The 20,872-nt window shown below is 36.7% G+C and overlaps 1 protein-coding gene across 1 annotated transcript in view; it reads right to left on the reverse strand.

The window, feature by feature from the left end:
* The window catches only part of IQCA1 (IQ motif containing with AAA domain 1), a 98,043-nt gene that overhangs the window by 33,411 nt on the left and 43,760 nt on the right, over positions 1 to 20,872 (reverse strand). Inside the window, exon 7 of the mRNA XM_072418508.1 lies at positions 9,269 to 9,474. Within this exon, the coding sequence (XP_072274609.1) occupies positions 9,269 to 9,474 (206 nt within the window). The remainder of the gene's footprint in view (positions 1 to 9,268; positions 9,475 to 20,872) is intronic.

Below are 20,872 nucleotides of genomic sequence, written 5' to 3' on the forward strand. Positions count from 1 at the left end.
TGTTTGAGTAGATTACCTCCCAAACTACACCTATGGAATGTTACAAAGTGCAAAAAGGTATGATAACTAAAAAGGTGAAAAAAAGGTAAAAAAATAAATCTATACCAATTTCTCGAAAAGAGCTAAGAAAGTGTGTCAAACAACTACTGCTCTGTTAGCATCTGCGGGTGCATTGAATGCAACCAAATGCTTCTTGTAAAACAATTCCCACATTCCCTCATCTTTAAACTTTGTTTTGGATTTTTCAAGCACAACGAGAATAGGAGCCCCTTGGATATTCTTTAGAAACTAACACCAAGTCTAGTTAAAATATGTTGTCTACTCCCAAGTGATTAACTTTGTCAGCTCCCACAACTGCCTTTTCTACACGGTAGATGCTGAGAAAACACTCTCCTAATCACACCAGACAGCGGAGGGATCACTGCATTGACCTTAGTGCAATAGCCACTTTGAACAATACTGAAAACTTTTTACAGTTAGTCAAGGAATTGTAATTGAGAAAGAAGGAGTGCTCCATACACTTAATGTTTGGGGAATAACATGAGGATTAGGGCATATACTATAATCATGGTTCTCAGGAGGATTCCACCCTGCTGATTGCAGGCAGAAAACGGCATTCTCCCGATAGAAGCCCTTGTGCCACCTCCCACTTGTGCTAATGGTGACTTGATTTATGGGAGCTTGTGATTTCTACATCTCTGTCTTGGACCTGGATTTATCCCGTCTGGCACAGAGGCCTGTCTTTCTTTTCTTAGGATTAGAAACCTGCTCCAGGGTAAATCAAGCATGTGAGGAGCGTGAGACATTTAAACACAGAAACATTGAATTCTGGTAGATAAGAAGCTTTTGGCCCACTGGGGTTAAACAGATTCCACTTGCAGTTGTATACTAATCCTCACCAACAACTAAAGCCACTGTACTATTTTTATGACAGACGGAGACTTGGATACAGAAAAATAAAAGAAAAGAAAGGTGTAGGGCATTTTTGTGCAAACCTTACTTTCAGGATAAACCATTATTGCAGGTAGGTGAAGAAAAAAAAATAAAACAAGAGCCTGAGGACTTGCCACAATCAGTGAAAGTGTCATGCAGGGTGGGCCGTGTAGCTTTTTTTGTTGTTAGTTGAACTTCCTGTGTTTTCTACATTTCTCAAACTAAGGAGATTATTGCACTTGTTCCACTCGACATGATCTAGTGAAAATGCAATACAGAGAAAGCACTCACCCAAATAAGCTTTTTTTACTTCTGGGGAGGCTCAATGGAAAACAGCAAACTTGACAAAGCAAAAGAAACAAAACAGTATAGATTTCTGCAGCCACAGGTGTGGTTATTTGTAAAACTCAGCAGTCTTTTGAGCAGGCCTGATAATGCCCTGCTTTCCTATGGTTAGCTGAAAGGAAAACATCCTCTTGAATTAATGGGACTTCATGCCATGTCTGGGGGATTTCCTTCCCTCTGACCACAAACCCATTTTTTACTGCGTTGTTCATTAAACTCACACCTGTAGCGGCAGCCTTCCTGCCCTCCTGGAGCTCAGCAGTGAAGGCTGGATGTGTGCAATCCAAAGAGTTCAGTATATTGCAAATGCTGCTGTTTGCCAACAATGTCTTGGGGATATCTGGGGCCGGAAAAACTTGCCATCATTAATATTTTATATTTACAAAGATTAAATCCACGCTATGCAAATGAAATCTGCATATTTTCCATAAACTGCTTGTTAGCCATACACTGTATGCTTATTATGCTTCTGTTTTAAAATGCAACCTGACAGACCGATCTGGTTTGCATTTTCTTTATTTACATGAAGTGAGTGCAAAAGAGGTTGCTACTTCCTCTTCTGTATACTAAACCTTTACAGTTAAAATAAACCTACAATATCACAAACTGAAACCAGCAGAATATAATGTATGTGGCCTGCTTTTAATTTAATTTGGATAATGTTAGACATGTAAATCTCTCTAGGGGATTAAGAATTACACATTCATTTGCAGCAATTTATATGCCATGGAATGCAAAGACAAAGCTGATTATATTGATACCAATGGAAAGAATTTAATTAAAACTTTCTTTGTTTTTGGTGTTGGCTTGTGTCAACACTTTGCACAGGAATAGATAAAATGGTAACATATACTACAGTCATACAAGGTACACACTACGTTTTATAAAAAAAAAGATGAGTGCGTTTTTAGAGAAAGCTTTTTATTTGCATGTTTGTTCTAGATCAGGGACTCTATTGAAAATATGGAGAGACAGACAACTAGTATTTTCAGCAGGAGGTCAGCAATGGCAACCCCTGTAATTATCTCTCTATAGGGTCTAATTAAATCATGCAATCATTTCAATAAATCACTTGCTCTTTTATTTAAAGCCTACATTTTTTCTGGATTTTAGTACTGCTAGGTTGTGCTTTCAATGGTTACTTTTTATTCATATTAAATTAATAATTAATAAATACAACTTTTGCTGCAACTGCTAAACATCCCCTAGTAGTGTTACAGTTTGTCCCAGGCGTTTTCACTGTAACTTTTGCTGGATTTTTTTTCTACAGAAAAATGATGAGCATTACATGTTTTAACCAAATACAGTTATCAGAATACTGTATTTATCATGATTGTGGTCCTTCAAGCTAAATGGAAAAACTAACACAGCTGGTAAATTCTACTGTGCTACAAAATATAATTGTACGTCACAAAGGAATAACTAATAATCCATTTCTTACTCCCGGGCAGCTATCCATGCACATGGTGAAGACAACGGGTGGGCAGAATTGATGAATAACCGCATCCCTACTGTTTCTATAAGCTTGGTAGATTCATGCTTGTGTCAAAGATAGTTAAACAAATACCTCCTTCACAGGGGGGTTACGAAGATGGGTTAAAAGGCTACAGAGATCTCTAAAGAGCAATCAGAAGAAGGAACATGTACAGATGTCACATCGATTACAACCAAATGTTCACCAAAGCTACACAGGAACTCTGATAAATGGCCTACAGGTCTACAGGCATTTACCCATCCAACTTTCAATACTTCTAATTTATCCATTTCAAACTGAGCATGAAAAACAAAAGAGCACAAGAGTTTCGGTCTGAACCCCACGTTGACTGCCCCGACCAGTTCATTAGTGTCAGCAAACCTATAAATCTTTATGTACAGAAGCTCAATAAAGGTCCCTTTCCCCCTACAAATCCAGTGTCACCCAATAAAATACATTGAGTCCAGATGTAGAAATCCCTTGTGGACCCATACTGGAACATAAATGGGTCCTCACTATTACCCTCCAAAATCATTGTCACTCATGATATTCTTCGCCATGTGGTAGTCTCCGAGATAACACTTTAATGGAGATGTCTTGCACGTTTTGGCAAAATCAATTTAACCAAAAAGAATTTTGGAAAGGATCAAATCCTGCTGAGTATGTATATTCCAAAGAGTTGAGGTGAGCCACAAAAAATAAATTGTATTAATAAAAGCTGTACACTTCCTGCTTGGCATCACTTCCAAAATAACGATTATACTGACTTTCTATTAAAGAGTAATTTAGAAGGTCAAAATGTAACAGTATAGCTCTTTATCAAATGATTTCTAGACCGCAGACAGTGGGAATAGAAAAATTTTACTTTACAGTATGGAACATGGTCCAAACAAATGAGGACTTGTTTCAAAGCAACAGATTGTTTATTATTACATATTATAACCACTCTTCAGTGGTTCTTTTTTGTATCATATGCCTACACATTTAAAAGACCAAATCAAACTATTTGTGCTGCTATTTTGAATTCCCGCTTACTCAAAGAATCTCTCCACCCCCATCCCCCAGGGTGAACACTTGGCATTCTCATCAAATGAGATAGCACCAGCAAAAAAGAATTGTGAGCAAATGTAAAATGTCTTTCAACTGGTAGCACCAACCTCAATGAAAGAATCTGTACTTTATTGAGTAAAGAAGTCTTTCAATGGACCAAATCTCTTTACCATTGCTCTCCAATGCCTATTAATTAGTTAAGCAACCTTCAAACAAAGCTGCTGTCAATGAAGGAAAGAAATCTGCAAAATATAAGTAAAAGCTTCCATTTCTGTAAACGGTCAATCCAGGCTCTTTTGTTCCTGTTAACTACTTAGTCTTTCAAGTAGTTAAAGAAGAACAAACCAGGACTGCCAAACATTATATAGTTATTTTGACTTTGGAATGTAAAGTTCCATTTGAGCACCATTTAGCAAGTAAAATCTATCAATGAGATTATTTTTCCTCCATAGATAAGAATGTTTTTCACTAGGTGACATATGTCCAAAAGACAGAGGGATGCTGTGCTAAGGATGAGCCAGACATGTTCTAATTAACCTTAGTAACTGGGGCAGGACCAGACATAAATGAAATGTTGTGCTGATTTTCTTCCTAGTCCTGAAGCACTTAATCTTGTGTTCTGCACAGTAAATATTCCTGCACAGGAATGAAGCACACAGGTTTGAGTGGCATGCCATTATAAGAAGAAGACCGTGTGTTCGTGGAGCACACTCATTAGAGGGGCAGGCTGTGTGTTAGCCTGGCTCACTCATTAGTTCTCCTCTCCCGGGTTGGGACATGCATTATTCATTCATTAGACTTTTCTGCTTAGGGAAACATGTGAGGAATTCTGCCTCTTTTGTCCCATGCTTCATGTTTTCTTTTGCTTCACTACCAATGTATAAAAGTCTCTGCTGACTTGTGAGGGTCCATAGAATTCCCTTCAAGCACTACTTTTTAATTCTCCTCACTTCCAGGAATTTGGAAATACATTTTTATAGCTAGCAGCTGGAACATGTAACTGTATCTTATACAAAAGATTGTTGATAATTCTAAGATCATTGTGTTATTTGTATTTGTCTTGTGAAAGAGTAACTGCAGAACTGGATGGGGGTCGAAGCAGAATAAATGTTGTAACAGAAACAATTTTCTATGGATATTGAATATTTGCGGTGTGCACAGCAAGTTGTGATTTTTTTGTGTGTTATGTTGTGTATTAGACATTTGAATTGAAATTAAAGTGTAACATAGAGATTCTATACTAGATTTTATGATAGATGAATAGAGACAAAATTTCAGATATTTCAGGTAGCATGTTTTGTTTAATCACTTTACCATACCTGTCCATAACAAATCAGCTGATATGCATCTGCAAACCAGATGCACTTTGATGAGAAGCTACAGGCACAGTAGGTCATTTATGACCTAAGCGGTGGATCACAAAGTTGCATGCTTCGTTTAATTCTGTTCCACCTGTTCTTGTCAACTCCCTACTGTGCAAGTGAATTCATCACTTATTCAGATGGTTTTTCTTTCCATGCTGTATCATTTTATGAGCACAGTTCAAATGGTAATGGCCAGGTCATGTGCTGCTCACTTTATCTTCTGGTGCACTCATGAACCTCCAAGACAGGTTAAGAAATTTGTTGATATTTCTATACTACTATATTATATATGTGAACCATGCACTAGGAATTCTAGATAGCGTAATTAAGTAAGAGCCATAAGTATTTTCATGTTTGTTAAAAATGGCAAAATACAAACATACACAGACTTACAATTCTGCACAACTAAAACGAAACTTTTAATGAGAAAAATATGTTGGCTACCATGTCTGCCCACATTGGAAGGTTCCCATGACACCTGTATTCTTTAGTGCATTCATACGATTTTAATGGAATAGGGCTTAGTGAAGAAGCTGGTAAACAATGCTCCAGACCCAGGCAGACAGGACAGTGAATAGAATGATTTCTGTATGATGTAGATATTAGGTCAGTGGGAAGGGGAAGAGCTTCAATTTTTCTGTTTCTTTAAATTAAAGTGCAGAAGTTAATGTGTGAACCTCTAAACACCTATTAGAACTTAGATGCCATTAGATACTGAACAAAAGATTATGAAAAGGTAAATGAATTTTACAGAAGGAATCAATTCTAAACCAAAGTCCAGAGGAATATCAGTCAAAGAAGCCAGAGTAAAACTTAAGTTGAGACAGCAAAGTACAGTCAAAGCATGTAGAAGTTAAGGAAAAAAGCTACTATCACAAAAGCAAGGTCAGGTTAGCAAATAGCCCCATTGCAGGGTCCTGGTATTTTGGTGGGTGATTACTGGAGAACAAATAGGGCTCTATTTCTAAAATAGGGAATCAGACATTACCTCGAACATTCCCTGTTGATGCTCTCAGAACATTTTTCATAACAGTATCTTATGTTAAAGCAGGGCTGATAGTGTTGCAATACTTACACGCTCCAGAACATGAATAGTGGGGAAATCTTTTAGTAGGAACAGTTGTTCTGGTAACAACAAGCTAAGGGGATATTTTGTTTCTTTTTAAAAAGATCTCCTTTTGTGTCACTAGGATAGTAAGTAAGGAGAAGTCTCCTTAAGAGATGGAAACAGCAACAAAAAACATGCAAGGAGTTATAACCATACTCTAATTTATCCAAAAGCAAAAGAAATTGGCCAGGGATAAACTTTAGGAGCTTCCTACCAGACCTTTGGACTAAGATCTGTAAATCAGAATAGCATGTCCTAGGAATACAAGCCAAATTCTGATTAATGAAAAATGGGAACATGTTTTCCTGAAGCCTCCACCCAACCACTACAAAATCCTAACGTATTCTTTGCCGTAACACATGGAAAGGTCAGTAACAGATGTGAACCTTTAAACCCACATGTGCTTAAAAGATGCATGAAATCAGACACAACTCATCCAGATCATTTAAAATTTGTTGTGTATAGACCGGATGTCCAGCAAGCGCAAAACCTAATTTTTGTTATTCGGAATAAAACAAAATATATATGCTATGCATCCACTGTACTGTGATAGCTGCCTTCTGCTTTTTGTTAACAGACAAATGCAATTTTCTTCGACAAGATTAGGATATAAACCCCCAAAATACATGGTTGATTACACTAAACCACAAAATAGTAGCTATGAAATTATATACTGCATGGATGTATAATACATTTTAGGCGCCAAAACAGGCACCATGTGATCCAAGGGAATATTATATTTTTACATCAGGCCCAATATCAATTCTGCTGCTCAGTAAACCACTTTAATGCACATAAATGTAGAAGGTACATTACTAGTTTAAAACATTCTAGAAGAATCATGGCAAAATACTTAAAAATAATCATATGCGTGCTACTTATGCCATATTCTATTCACTAGGTAAATAGCTAAGAATATAAACTCATCCTTTAACTCCGAAACCTTTTGTCACCACAATCTTCAAAACAGGCTGCTTCCGAAAAAGTGAAGGATCTCCGGACAAGAATATTTTTACCCAAATATGCACATTCATTATTCAGTGTTTGGTGCAGTGATAGGATATTTTTTCTGGGACATCCCAAAGGAAGAAGGACCATAGGGGGAGTTCCTGAGCCTAGTTTTGTGGAACATAAATGTACCTAATTGTGGATCAAGCGCCCACTTAATTCAAGTATCACTCCATTAAGCATACAGAATTCCTCATTCCCAACCAGGTACCCAAATCCCCAATTCTACAGTTAGGCCCCTCTCAATCACTCTAATGCCAAGTGACCCATCAAATCTTCATTCAAGTGCCCCATCTTTTTTATGGTCTGATTACTCACTTATGACCAAAACTGTGTTCATTTTACAGCAAGGTACCCTCTTTTATACAAAGTTATGTGTCACCTGCATGTACTGGTCAAGTCCAAGACTCAGCATCCCCTAATTCCCACTACATCAAACATTAAGTTATATTTATTCATATTAACTTAGCATCTCCCATAAAAACCAACATATGATTCTGTGGGTATTTTTTAGTTTCATTACTTGGTGTATATTCTAGATAACACTTAATGCATAGGAGTATATTAGCAGCCAATAAGTCAAGTTTGTAAGTAAGTACAGCTTGTCTGAAACAGAGTAGCTAGGTAAGCAGGCTCCTGTAAATGTGCATCTTCTCCTGGTATGGTGAAATCTGGAAACCTTTTACAGTATTTTGTCAGGAAGACCCTGTGTTAGAATGGTGGTGCAGGATGACTTTTAATATCTATACTCCTTATGCAAAACAAGTTATTCAAATTGCATGGTCACTGTAACATCCTACACTTGGATTTCCTGAATTTTAAAACTTGAGCTCCAGAAGTCTCTGTTATAAAGTGCCATACATTTTCATAAGTTTACTTTTTTTGCTAAGATCAAAACATCTGTGTATACGCAGATCTGCAAAAAAAAAATGGTCCTGCACACCCTTGCGTTACAAGCAGGCTTTGAAGTCATAGCATTCTAAAATCTCCATTAAATAAGCTAGTATGTGCACTTCTGTACAGAATGCTTGACTTACAGCTTTTATGAGCCTGCTAAATCATCTGCTTGTCTCAGCTGATGAGAGCTCAATTCATCCTCATCATTATTTACAGTTTAACTTTAAGTGAGCCAATAATAAAATGCAGTAATGCATATTGCATTAGGTTCTAGGTGAACAGACTATCCTTACACCGGTCACAGATGTTATCCTTACCAACTGCTGGTAAGAAAAACACAGTCTAACCTGTGGGTATGGAGAAAACAGAATATCGGCAATGTGTGTTTTGGTGGTGGATATATAAAGCAATGTCAAAGATAGGGAGACAATTAATACTTATCATACTTAAACATTATTTACACTAGAGGGTGAAATATGAGTTAAAAGAAATAAAATACAGTAAAATACAAACGGATCTTCTGATACTAATAGCAGAAGAAGAACTCTCCCTACCTACCCTGTACCCTAACACAATCAGCTTTTACTAGCACTTCATTTACATTCAGATATTGCACAGAGCACATTTAATAATGAACAAGGTTAAGTATTTTAGTATCTGATGGTATGTTTACTTTTGCTTAGGTTATCCAACTTCATGATCAGTGAGCTAGAGCTGGTAATGGTCCACTTACTCCTCTGCTGACCATTCCAGCACAGGTTAAAGAGACAGTCTGTACAAAGCTAGGTAACACAGGTCACGCAAAATCTATTTACAGTATTTTAAAAGAAACAAACATTTAGAAGAATTCACTATACTGAGTAGCATGGCAGTACACAGTTCCATCACCATCTTGACTTTATTTACCCCTTCCAAAGTTGACTGGAAACCTAATTATGACCAGTAAACTAGAAGTCCAAACATAAAACCCATTGTGTCAGTATAAACATTTACCTTACCTGTGGTTTCTGCAACAAATCTCTATTTTCCAGGTTTTATTAGGTATACCTTGTCTAAACAATACTGTATTTATAGGAGAAATGTTGTTACCTGCACTCAATAAACCATTGTCTGATCTGGTCCTGAAGGGTTTCCTTCATGTCAAGTCCTTCTGTCTCTCTTATGGTGTCTTTTATCTGCACCAGGGCATGCTGGTAGTCGGCTTCATGCTGCTCTTGCAGTTCAGAGCGAAGGGCTTCTGTCTTACGGGCAATCATCTGTGCCATGCTCTCAGTGTTGAAATGGGCAGGTGGCACCTATAGGAATAAAAGGAGTAGAAGATTCAGAATGGCTCTGGAATGCTAAATACAGTTTTCTTAGCAATTTTGCTAAATCAATATTTTGCATCCAGTATTTTAATTATGTCTTCTGTTCAAATTGAAAGCAAAATTCTTATTTGCCAATGCAGTAAAATATTATCATTGAATGCCCCTTTCCCCAGCTGAACATACTCACCCACTGCTCTGTTTAGCTATGGGGGTGAGGGAATAAGGCTTGTGCCCAGTTCTATCTTACAAAAGAGTGAAGACTACCAGACTCATGTTAACATAACACTAGGCCATTAACAGAGCACTTGCATTGTCACTTGAGGGAAGAGGGGTTGTCCACATGTTCTTTTATAACTTTAAGACTTGATTTTTTTATTCAGAAGGTAGGGAAAAGTGAGAATTAAGTTTATTCAGATAGACTTGCTTTGTAATATTGAAGATTTTTTCTTTCCCTATAAAGAACCAATTAAAAAAGAACTCATAACAACTATAATTCCTCTTTAAAGCAGTACTGAAAAGGACAACACTCTGATCCTATGTTAGGTGTTTAAAAATGTAACAGCAGCCTGATGTAGGGGAAATATAGACTTCCTGATAAAGAGTAGGGGCATGTTCAATAACCAGGAAGTTCTGATATTAAGGACAATAGGTCATTTAGAGCAGAATAGTTTGAGAGACAGCTACACAGAGCTCTGTATTGTGTGAATTTCAGGATTCCTGGCAAAAGGATGAAACTGTGATCTTCAGTAACAAATCAGTAGAATACAATATTTAAAGAAATGGCTTCAAGGGTAGATAGCTGCTGTCATTTTAAGGTCACTGGTAACAGCATGTACAGAAAGCAGCGTCACAGAGGGTTTTTTCTCCATAAAACTGCCCAATCTTTTACAAGGTGTTTCTAAAAATGTATACAGACATGGGCTGAAATTTAGAGAAAATATAGACAGATGAAGGATATTTGGACTGCTCACATTCAATCAGACATAGGTCTGGAAAAATCAAAACTTTGAGCAGAACAGAGAAATATGTGGCATATGGTGTGGTGACTGTATTCAGTGCACATGAAAAAAATTATTCTTACATATATGTGTGCTGGATTTCAACTTACGGGTACTGAAGTTTACTCTTAGAACAGTGACGGTGGAAAAATGTCAGTTCCACTGGATGTGAGACTCACCGAGGCAAAGGGGGAACATGCTACATTTTTACATTGGTATAGATCAATATAAAAATCCCAGTTGCAGTATTTCAGGGCAATACAATACAATTTCAGGTGACAGTAAACATCCATTTAACCTCACTGTGTCCCGTACATAACTCCTGTAGTCTGTCACCTTTGGTTTAATGGCAACCTTTAGTTTACACACAATACCTGCCACATTAGGAGTAAGGCTATGTACACATGTGAGATGAGCATTCATTCATATGTCACTGTGATGTTTCTGGAAATTATCATGAAAGATGGTTTCCAGCAACAGAAATTGCAGGTGTGTATGAAGCCTTAAAAAACCAGTCTCCATTCTCTATGTGTTAAAGCAGCTGATCTCTCAGCAGAGATCTGACATGCCCCCAGCTGAGAATGGCAATAAGCTCTGTAATCTGAAAAGTATATGCATTTTGTTGTTTGGAGAGCTCTAGTTCTGACTTATCAGGCAGCATGTTGGACCTCTGCAGAAGGACTACTGCTTTAACTCATAGGAAAGCCTTTTCTATTTTGTCTGTAGCAGTATTCTAAAGAAAACATTTTAAAACGTTGAACGCATTTTGTTTTAATGCATCTGTTATCGTTTTAGCTAATTTAAACTGAAAAGTGTGCTTAACAAAATAGGATAATGTATTAAAAGTACACAGTAGCCAAATGCACAAGAGGCAAAAAGTTCTAACATATAAAGAAGACATCTTTGACAGGTACCACAAGCCACTTTGATATACCTAAACCACACACAATGTAGGAAATCAATGTTCCACTTGCTCTTATAATAACCATCTCAGATATAATGCACAGCTGCTAAATACATTTAAAAAGGGGGAAAAACTTTAGTTAACACAGCCCTGATGCTCCTTTACTGTCTGTGTTAGCAAGAAACACAGATATAGGTTAAGTAAACTGCACATTGCAAAAAGCATAACAAGTCCAAGTCCAATGAGAGGTTGGAAGAAATGTGATAGTAGGTACCACTTAGAAATGTTGTTTTACTTGTCTATAGTATGTAGATTGTGGTTTTGCACTTTAAAACCACAATGTCTGAGCCTAAACAGTCTATGAATGTATTTCATGTGTGACTATATGTGTATCTATGTATTTAACAGCCTGTACATAGAATTGCACTCATGCTCTATATTAAAATATTTCTTTTAGAATGTTACATTATATGGTGATTCCATGATCAATTGTTTGGAATCCCCTGGGCCAACTTCTAATAATTTAATATGATATATTATAATATAAAATGAAATAATATCTTCAAAATTAAAGGAAAACATCTCACATCTCTAGGAAAATAAATCAGACTTCGGATAACAGTTCAGAGGCCTAAACAAATATTAAAAATAATATCTTAAAATAATACAATCAGAAGTGAAATAGTTGTACGTAGTTTTATGAAATTTTAGCTTGTGTGCAACAGTTTATGAAAATGAACGTTAATGAAAAGGCGCAAAAACTTTAGCAGCAGGTTGGATTACTAAGGTGACCCATCTGGCAGTGTAATGAGTTATCCAGATAGCAATAACTTTTGGAAAATAACTTCGTTTAAACAGAATGTGCATGTTGTTTATATTCTATTTCACTGATATGAAAGTATGTAAGAGGATGCAGTGTTATAGTTTTTGGATGTTACACAACATTGATGTGGGAATGCCTAATGACTTAGAAACAGGAGAGCATGTGGGCTCCATAAGAATCTTGCCACTGGACTCCAACACATACAGGTACTATCACTTATAAGAAAATATTGCAGATGAATCAACAAAGCATAATGCAAAAACAGTAATCATGATGGAAACATGAATGTGGGGAACTATGCCAGCAGTCATGTGATTGCTTATATTAACAATTGTTGTCTAATCCCCTCTTGGTTGTTCAGCTTTTTATGGGTTGTGCATGGTCCTTTTATAGACATATTATGGTGATTTCATTATTTTTAGCTTTAGTTCAAACGTTACAGAATGCAGTTAAACTGCTGTAAATGATCAGAAATGCATAGGTTATATACTTGAAGTAAAATACATATTTGTGCACATTTTATATCTGCCTAGGGTTGTATATCACACTTGCATTCCAGTAAAACCAATGAGATAACATTGTATAACCTGGTGCAACTCCCTGCAGCTCTAGGCATTCAGGTTTATTGCTTTTCGTATAAATCTCAATCTTTTTACCCTCATGCCCTTACAGTGTTTCAGCATAGCTGAATGTGGGACTCTGCCAGAGACACCTGCTTGGTATGCACAATGCTTCATTGTCTAGGAGGGAAGCTAATTAGCAGTCAGCAGTAGCAGGTTCATATCCTTTGGACAGAGTTAATTCCGCTCGTCTTCTCCTTTTCCAAGCCATAGCAAGATGTTTGCAGTTCTCTTGTAGGCCCTTCCCACAATTGATTTCCAGATCCACGTGTTATTTGTTAGGATTCCACCGCTCATTCATTGCCATTGCTTTGTCGTAAGTTTCCTGACAAGCAGCTGGTTAAGTGGCTGAAGGAAAATGACTGTGCAGCCCCTTCTTTCCCCAACAAGAGCAGCAAGGGAAAAAACACTAAATAATAAAACAAACAACCGCTGCACTAAAAAAACAAGCTCTTCTAACATAATGAAAACAACAAACAATGGGACTACAGAATGCGTCTTGTCACATTTCAGTCAGCACTGGTCTTTTCATTCTTATATATCACAGTGTGTTCAAAGGATATTGGGACAAGGTAGCATAACATTGTTCCTTAAAACAAATGTGTGTTTTGTATGAATCAGTCAAGATACCATTCCCATGTTTTTATTTAATACATTTGTGTTTTGTTTCAATGAGTCATGAGACTTTTCCCATGTACTTTAAAATTGGACATCAGTTTGGTATGTATGAGTGGAAAGACTATTTCTCTGCTTTAACTTAACAAAAACAATCAGATTTTATACATTTTGAAGGAAGTAAGACTGAAACACTAGATGTTTAAAAATTTTTAATGAGTGGTATTATGGTAATGATTTTAGAGACTGCTCTGGCCTCTCAGATTTGTTGTGCTGCACTTTCTTAACTAGATGTCAATGAAATCTGAAATCCTAAAAGCTAATTGGACAGCAAAAAGGCCGAGGAAACTGGCTGACTTGGAATGTATTATGTATTAGATTAGCAGGAATGATAAAAAGTAGTATATTATCTGCATTGCAGATTCATTTTTATTTGAGTTTGACTGGTTAGTCTTGCCCATTTGGTGTAATAAAAATATTAACTAAAGAATAAGATCATTTTATGGAATAAAAAAAAAGCAGGTTCTTGGAACAAACCATGATTCAGGCTATAGTACCTTAAAGGAAAACTGGACTTAGTGATTAAATATGGAGATTGCTATGACCGACCTATCCTATTGACTTCCTAATATTAATGTCAGTTGTCTGGCTATCATGCTAATCCAAATATTTCAATCCATTTTAACCTTTTGGCCTAGAAAATGTTTGCAAGATTAAGTGTTACTTCATTCTGATTTTTATCTTGTATGTTCAAGGTCAGTGGCTGAGAAAGTACCATTACAAGTCTCAAGAGATTCTGTCAGGTTAACATGGCAAAGTCTTTCGATAGCACACACCATGACCCACATACCTTTGCCATACCCCTCATTCTAATATTTGGTTCCTCTGTATGAGTTAGGAGTTAAATCCACTCTGAGCTACAAATTGGAGCTTACACAAGGTTGATAATGTCACCCCCACAGTGTTAGGATATGGTTATCGGATGGTCAGGTTTGAGCACTGCATCATGGGAAAAGGTCCTATGTTCTTCCATGGAAGAATCCAGTATTGAATTGGAGCACAGCAATGGAGATGGGGGAAAAGTGGAAATAGTAAGTGCAGGTTGGTTGAGCCAGACAAGCAAGAGCCTGTTACTTCCTTGAATGGAACAGATTTTATTTGAAAAGCTATTAGATAATACATCCATGACAAGCACTGTAAAGCAGACATGTTTAAATAGTTGCAGAGATCTGTTCCTAAAACGTCAATTATAATGGCAACAGAATTTTAATGAACTGTCCCTTTTGTTTGTGTTTTTTGTGTGCATGACAAGATTTTCAACCATTTTATAGATCAGGGGTGTCCAAACTTTTTGGAGAGGGCCAGATTTGGTGAGGTAAAAATGTGTGGGGGCCGACAACTAACCAGGGTTAGTGTGGGCGTGGTCTGTGCGGGTCCTGCGCAGCTCACGCCCACTATAATGACATAGGGGGTTCCCTGTGATGACAGGGGTTGTGGGCCGGTGGAAATCTAACCAAGGGCCGCAATTAGCCCCCGGGCCGGACTTTGGACATGCCTGTTATAGATGAAGTCAAACAGAAGTAACTCTGTGTGTACAAAAAGCAACACTCCAAAATGGATCATTAGGCCTCAGATCTCAGAAATAAAATCCAAGGTCCAAATATGATATATAAAACAAATAATTGTAATTAAAATAATATTAATGCATTATCACTAATGTCTTGCTTTACAACCAGCAAGCAGTTTTGTAAATTTTTAAATTACTAAGACAGGTAACATTCCCCAGGTTCTGAGCTATACCTTTTCATTATCTATGCAATAGGAGATTGCATTTGTTTATCCAATCTAGAACTAAAGCGTGACCTGAACATAGAGTAACTGTATTAAGTACATGTATTTCTGTAAACTACCATTGCTGGAGTGGATTCCTACAAGCTTACCGCAAACATCAGCTAATAAAATAAATGTACACACTAGATTTTAAACATAAAACACCCAATTCTGTACAACTGATATTCTGCCAAGGAATGCAGAGCAATTTAAGCATATAAACATGAGGGAACAATTCGTGCAACGTTGGAGGCTTCTTTTGTTCCCATTTTTATGCCAGTGATAATAATCAAAATATATGGGTATAATTTCAACTAAGTATATACGATAAAATTTGTAGCTACTATACTAATAATAGAATGAGATTCCAATGACATCAAAATAGTCCTCTAAGGATCTTTTTAAGAATTGTTTTATTACACCAGGCAGGATGGCTTATTATTGCTTAGATTTCACTTGGCAATGGCACATATTACTTTTTCTTGGGGTATTCCAAGATTTTCTCTGATAAAAAAGACAGGTAAACTACCTGTAGTGGATTATTATTATTTTTACACAGTATTTATATAGCACTGACATATTAGGCTGCACTTTACAAAGTTCATAGTCATGCCACTAGCTTTCCCTCAAGGAGGCTCACAATCTAATGTATTCCGAGATTTTCTCCCCCTGGGTATTCTGGACACATCTCCATCTGGAGTTTACTGAGAATTATTTGTGTAAAATGTAGTCAACATAGATAGACTATGGTTGAAAATTCAATCTATTGCATTAAGCATTTTAAAAAAAGATTGCAGAAGAGAACAGAGTTACCATTCTGGCAAGCTGTTTATGCACAGAATGGTCATTCCTTAGGGAATCAAACATTATTTTCTGGATAAATAAAATGCAGATGATTATTTTATTAAAGTTAATGGTTGGCCAAGGAATGTCTGCATAGTTTACAGTGTGTCCAAAAATAAAGAGTCATTATTGGGTGGATCAGCCACATATCACCTAATAAATGGGTTAGGCTAAGGTGCTTAGATTCCTAATAAAAGTCTTCACTAAACCAAATAGAATTGTTAGTGCACACAGACCTTAGGTGCAATCACAGCTAGAAAAGCTGAACCCTATGCAAACAACTCAACACAGTGTTGAAATACCACAGACATCACTGTCTTTGTTAAAGTTAAGAAAGGGATACACTGGTGTCACATCAACACTACAGCCTACTAATTAGGCATTAAAGGAGAAACATGTTTCAGGGGTCACAAAAACTCCTCCTTCTTCAGGGCTTAGCATTAGAGGGAACAAGTCTAAGTGGAATGACTGAAGGTTAAATCTGTTAAACTGTTTTACGGATCAGTGTACACAGAAAGAAAAAGGTCTTAAGAAGGATCTCTGTCAGAAGTGGACCTTAAGTAGACTTTACTTCCGATATCACTTCAAGTTCACTAAGATGTTTCCCATCCAGCTCTAAACCCTAATCAAGTTTTTTTGTTATCCCCAAACATGTTGGCTCACTTGTGTGTTGTCTGTCATTAACATTTTTATATAAGGCTGTTTTTGGACTTTAGATTTATTGTTTAGCTTTAATTTCTAGATGGTTATATTTGTCTTTTAACAAGTCATGAGGCAAAATCTTCTTCATTTCTCCATTTCCATATAAATATCATCTAGATTTCCTATAATAAGCATTCTCATTGTTTTGTTATTGGTAAACCTGGTACTGTAATTTGTGGTATTGTTGCATGTTTATTTTTTACAGAAAGCAATTATTTTTTAATTAATTATCTTTTACATTAACAGCTCTGGTAACGAAAGCTTATTTACAAGTCTAGCAATTCTTGTATGCCCTTGGTTTGACTTAATACCAACACTCACAAACGGATCTCTTTATAAGTAACATACAAAACAGTGATTTAAAAATCTAGTTTACACGTTTTGTTGAATAATGTATTTTTCCTTCTCTGTGTCTGCCTGGTCTCAGTTAAGTATGGAAACCTTACACAACTGCACACAATCAATAAGGGTTTACCAAGCAGATTACCCAAAGTTTATTGGACATCAGCAAACTTCCAAGACAATATGCTTCTCCTGCTGGGAACATATATGAATGTCTTCTTGGCAGAAAGAATAAAAACAGAATCCCATTATAGGAATTCCTCTTTAGAAGATCTTGCTAACTCATGCAAAAGGTTTCTCGCTTTGGGACTCAATTTCCTTTTTGATTTGAATAGATGAACTTGATCTACTATGAATCAGGGTGGTCTAGTTATAACACTCTACAGGTTTTCTAAGTGCTGTTGTGCACAGAATGTTTTCTTGGTGTGTGGTTTTTCATTTTTAAGCAATGTGCGTTGAAGGGCAAATATGGCTTTTTAATGCAGTATAACTCGTATCATATTCTCCTCACTGATTTTGCTTTTTCTAATACTTCCTGTTAGAGGGTCATAGGGACTTTAAAAACAGACAAAAGTACATTGCACTCCCAATAAAGATGTCCATTAATATGCAGATTTTTAGCAGGATTTGGCAGTTTCAGTATCAAACTAACTATATTTGGCTACAGTAGTATTGTAGTTCAGAAAAGGGCAAAGTGCATGAAAAGTTAAATTGATTTGATATGTTTGACCATTCTTCTTGTATAGATGCATAACCAAATTATCTAAACCTTTTTCTATTGTTTATATGTGTACACAGGGTTATAATAGTACCTGACATGATGTGGTCTAGTAATTGGGCCAATCTTATCTAAAGAACAAAGTAGAACTTTGTATTCTCTTAAAAAATGTATATGTGGTGGCACTTAAATATAAGTATAGTCCTACTTACAGTTTTCATTTTGTCCCTCTACAAAATCTCACACATACTTTTATAGTCTGTCAGAGAAGTGCACTAATTCAGCTTCTTGTGAATGGTGGCAGCCATGCTGCACTGCTTGTAAATGCAGAGCTGTCTAATTGAAATACTCCTTTTCAATTGACTTAATAGCATATTTAGGCCAAGACACCTATAATACAGTAAATAAAAGAAATGGTGGATCAGGCTCTACTGAAGGCAAATCTAATGTCTGTGCTTTCTGCTGCTGACGTTTTTGGTAATGAAGATTAAGAACACAGAGAAGCCAACACATTTGCATTCATTATACTGGCTTGAACTGTCCTATTAGAAACTGACTGCCTATGAATGCATCCTCCCTTTCAAAATGGCAGGCAGGTGCACGGCTTTGAATTACTGTAGGAATATAGGAGTTGTAACTTGGTCCTCTGGACACTCAGCAGGCCATGGCTCCTGCTTAGGCTTTTCTTTGTGTGCTTTGACTATGGTGGGCCCTAAAAGTTGGTGGCAATGGTTGATGTTAATGTAACCCATCCTACCAAGTTACTAACCACCCTAATGTACATGTCTTTGTTGTCTATTAAGAATAAAGAAATGGGTTTGCTTTATGACCCCTGTCCCCAGCAGCACATATTTACCTGCCTTTCCTCCCTCCCTTGCTACTCAGTGTACCTACTGGGAGTGAAGAAATACCTGGTACTTTTAGATATAAAGAAGCACATGTCTCATTCTCCTGCTATTCATTTGACACTACTGATGCATGGTCCTCAAAATCTGATTGGTGTAGTCTTGGACTCTACTAACATGGAGCTTAAACAGGGCTACTGGGCAGAGGAACATTACATTTATCAGTTGTGTTACCCTGTATGGACAAATCATTTTAAACAAGGATGTAGGAAAAGGGGTCTAGTTTCGGAGATCACTGGCTTGTTTTGAGATTATTAAGACATCTCCTAAACCTTAACCCCAATAGCAGATGTATTATTTCTGTTCTGGAAAGTTCTCATTGACATTTTTTGTGTGTCTAGTAAATACCATTCTACTAAACCACCCAGCGCAGTGAGGCAAAACAAAATGCTTGGAACTGACTCTTAATCCAATTTTTATGGAATGTTAAATCTTTTAGCTAGCTCAAACATTCTTCAGCAAAATTTGTTTGGCCATTTTTCAATGTTTTCATCGGTATGTGTTGAGTTTAGTAAAAACGGAGACTGAAGAATTTGCAATTTGTGTATTTTGTAACATAATATGCACCATCCTGTACATTTGCCCAATTACTTTTAGCACTCCCCATACATCACAAATCCCCATCATGGATAAGATGAATTTTAGCACATCAAACTGCCTGGGGCAGTGAAATAAAAAAACACGTTCCAGTATGTACATTACTTAGATTACAGGCTTTTTCACATCACGATGGCAAGGTCGCTAGGTATATTGTAATGTGTACCGACCATAAAACTCTGAAAACCAGTTCCAGAGAGTGTCTACCATGAAGGTGAATGGATATAGAATGACTTCTGCTCCACTGAGCCTTAAGTTCATGGACATGTGAATCAGCTCTGTTATAACATGTTGAACTTGTTGGCTATATGATATATAAGTTCATTGAATGAAGGTTTGTTTTTACTGTGGGAGTTCTACAATTTACTTCAATGTTCATCAGTTTAATAAATAAGGAACATGGATGACGCCTGCTAACAGACAGCTCAGTCAAACATACAGCTTATGTACACTAAAATTTATTATCAGATGAGAATTGTAAGCCCAGTATGTTCACACACATCAGTAACAAAAAACAAAGTCTGCAAATTATATTAGTTGCTAGGGAAATACTTTGACAGAATATATATAATAGGGCTTTTTTAAATATACATTTGTGAGTGTTATAAGCTAAAAGTAAAGATTTAAGCACACCCAGACTTCAATACAGTATTTCTAACCCCTTTATGTATTTCCTTTTATATATTTTAGATTGAGTGTGTAACGTTTCAAACCCCAGTCAGGTTTTTATTTTAATGCCTACCTCATTTTCTGGCTGGAGCTTACAGCATAATCTAGCTATTCCTATTCTATTCCTCTCCAGCTTGACTGGTACTGTCCTGACCTGTAAATGTATTACTATTAATCGTGGAGGACCAGCATCACATTTGGACATTACCTAGGTAGATCTCCATGCAAATACAGTCTGCTGAGAAACTACTACTCCTCCTGACTGATGGCCCAAGGTATTTTTATATTTCTATAATTCCTAGTGCATACATCAGTGCTGAGGCCTCTTTATACATACAGCAAGCAAAGTACAGCACCTAGCTAGTCCCCATGTTCTGCTTGCATTGAAGAACATTGAAAAGATTTTAGATCACTGCATCTAAAAGAAAGTATGTAATACAAAACAGAAAGGTTTTATTTAAAAATGTCATTAGCATGTTAGGAGTGCAGGGGAACCAAGAAAGAAAAAATGAAAATCAGGTAAGCAGAAAAAAATTCGGATTAAGCTTACATTACTTTCTAGAATACATTGAAAAAAATCCTAAAAGCAGCCCTCCTATGCCCCTGTGTGCTGATCATTATGTTGTAGTAAGAAAGGGCTACTGTCACAGGGCAGTGATGGAGCCATCTGGCTAAAAATTAAACATGCTGGAAATCCAAAAGAGCGGTGTTAGTTGAGTTAGTTAAAGGCCAGAGATGTGGATTGTTACATACTAATCTGCCAAAGACTGCTGCTTGTCATGCGTCATTTGTGTTACAGATGTGACTTAGGTTTGTGTAA

The sequence above is a fragment of the Pyxicephalus adspersus genome, chromosome 7 (genome assembly GCF_032062135.1).
Source record: "Pyxicephalus adspersus chromosome 7, UCB_Pads_2.0, whole genome shotgun sequence".
Taxonomy (NCBI): domain Eukaryota; kingdom Metazoa; phylum Chordata; class Amphibia; order Anura; family Pyxicephalidae; genus Pyxicephalus; species Pyxicephalus adspersus.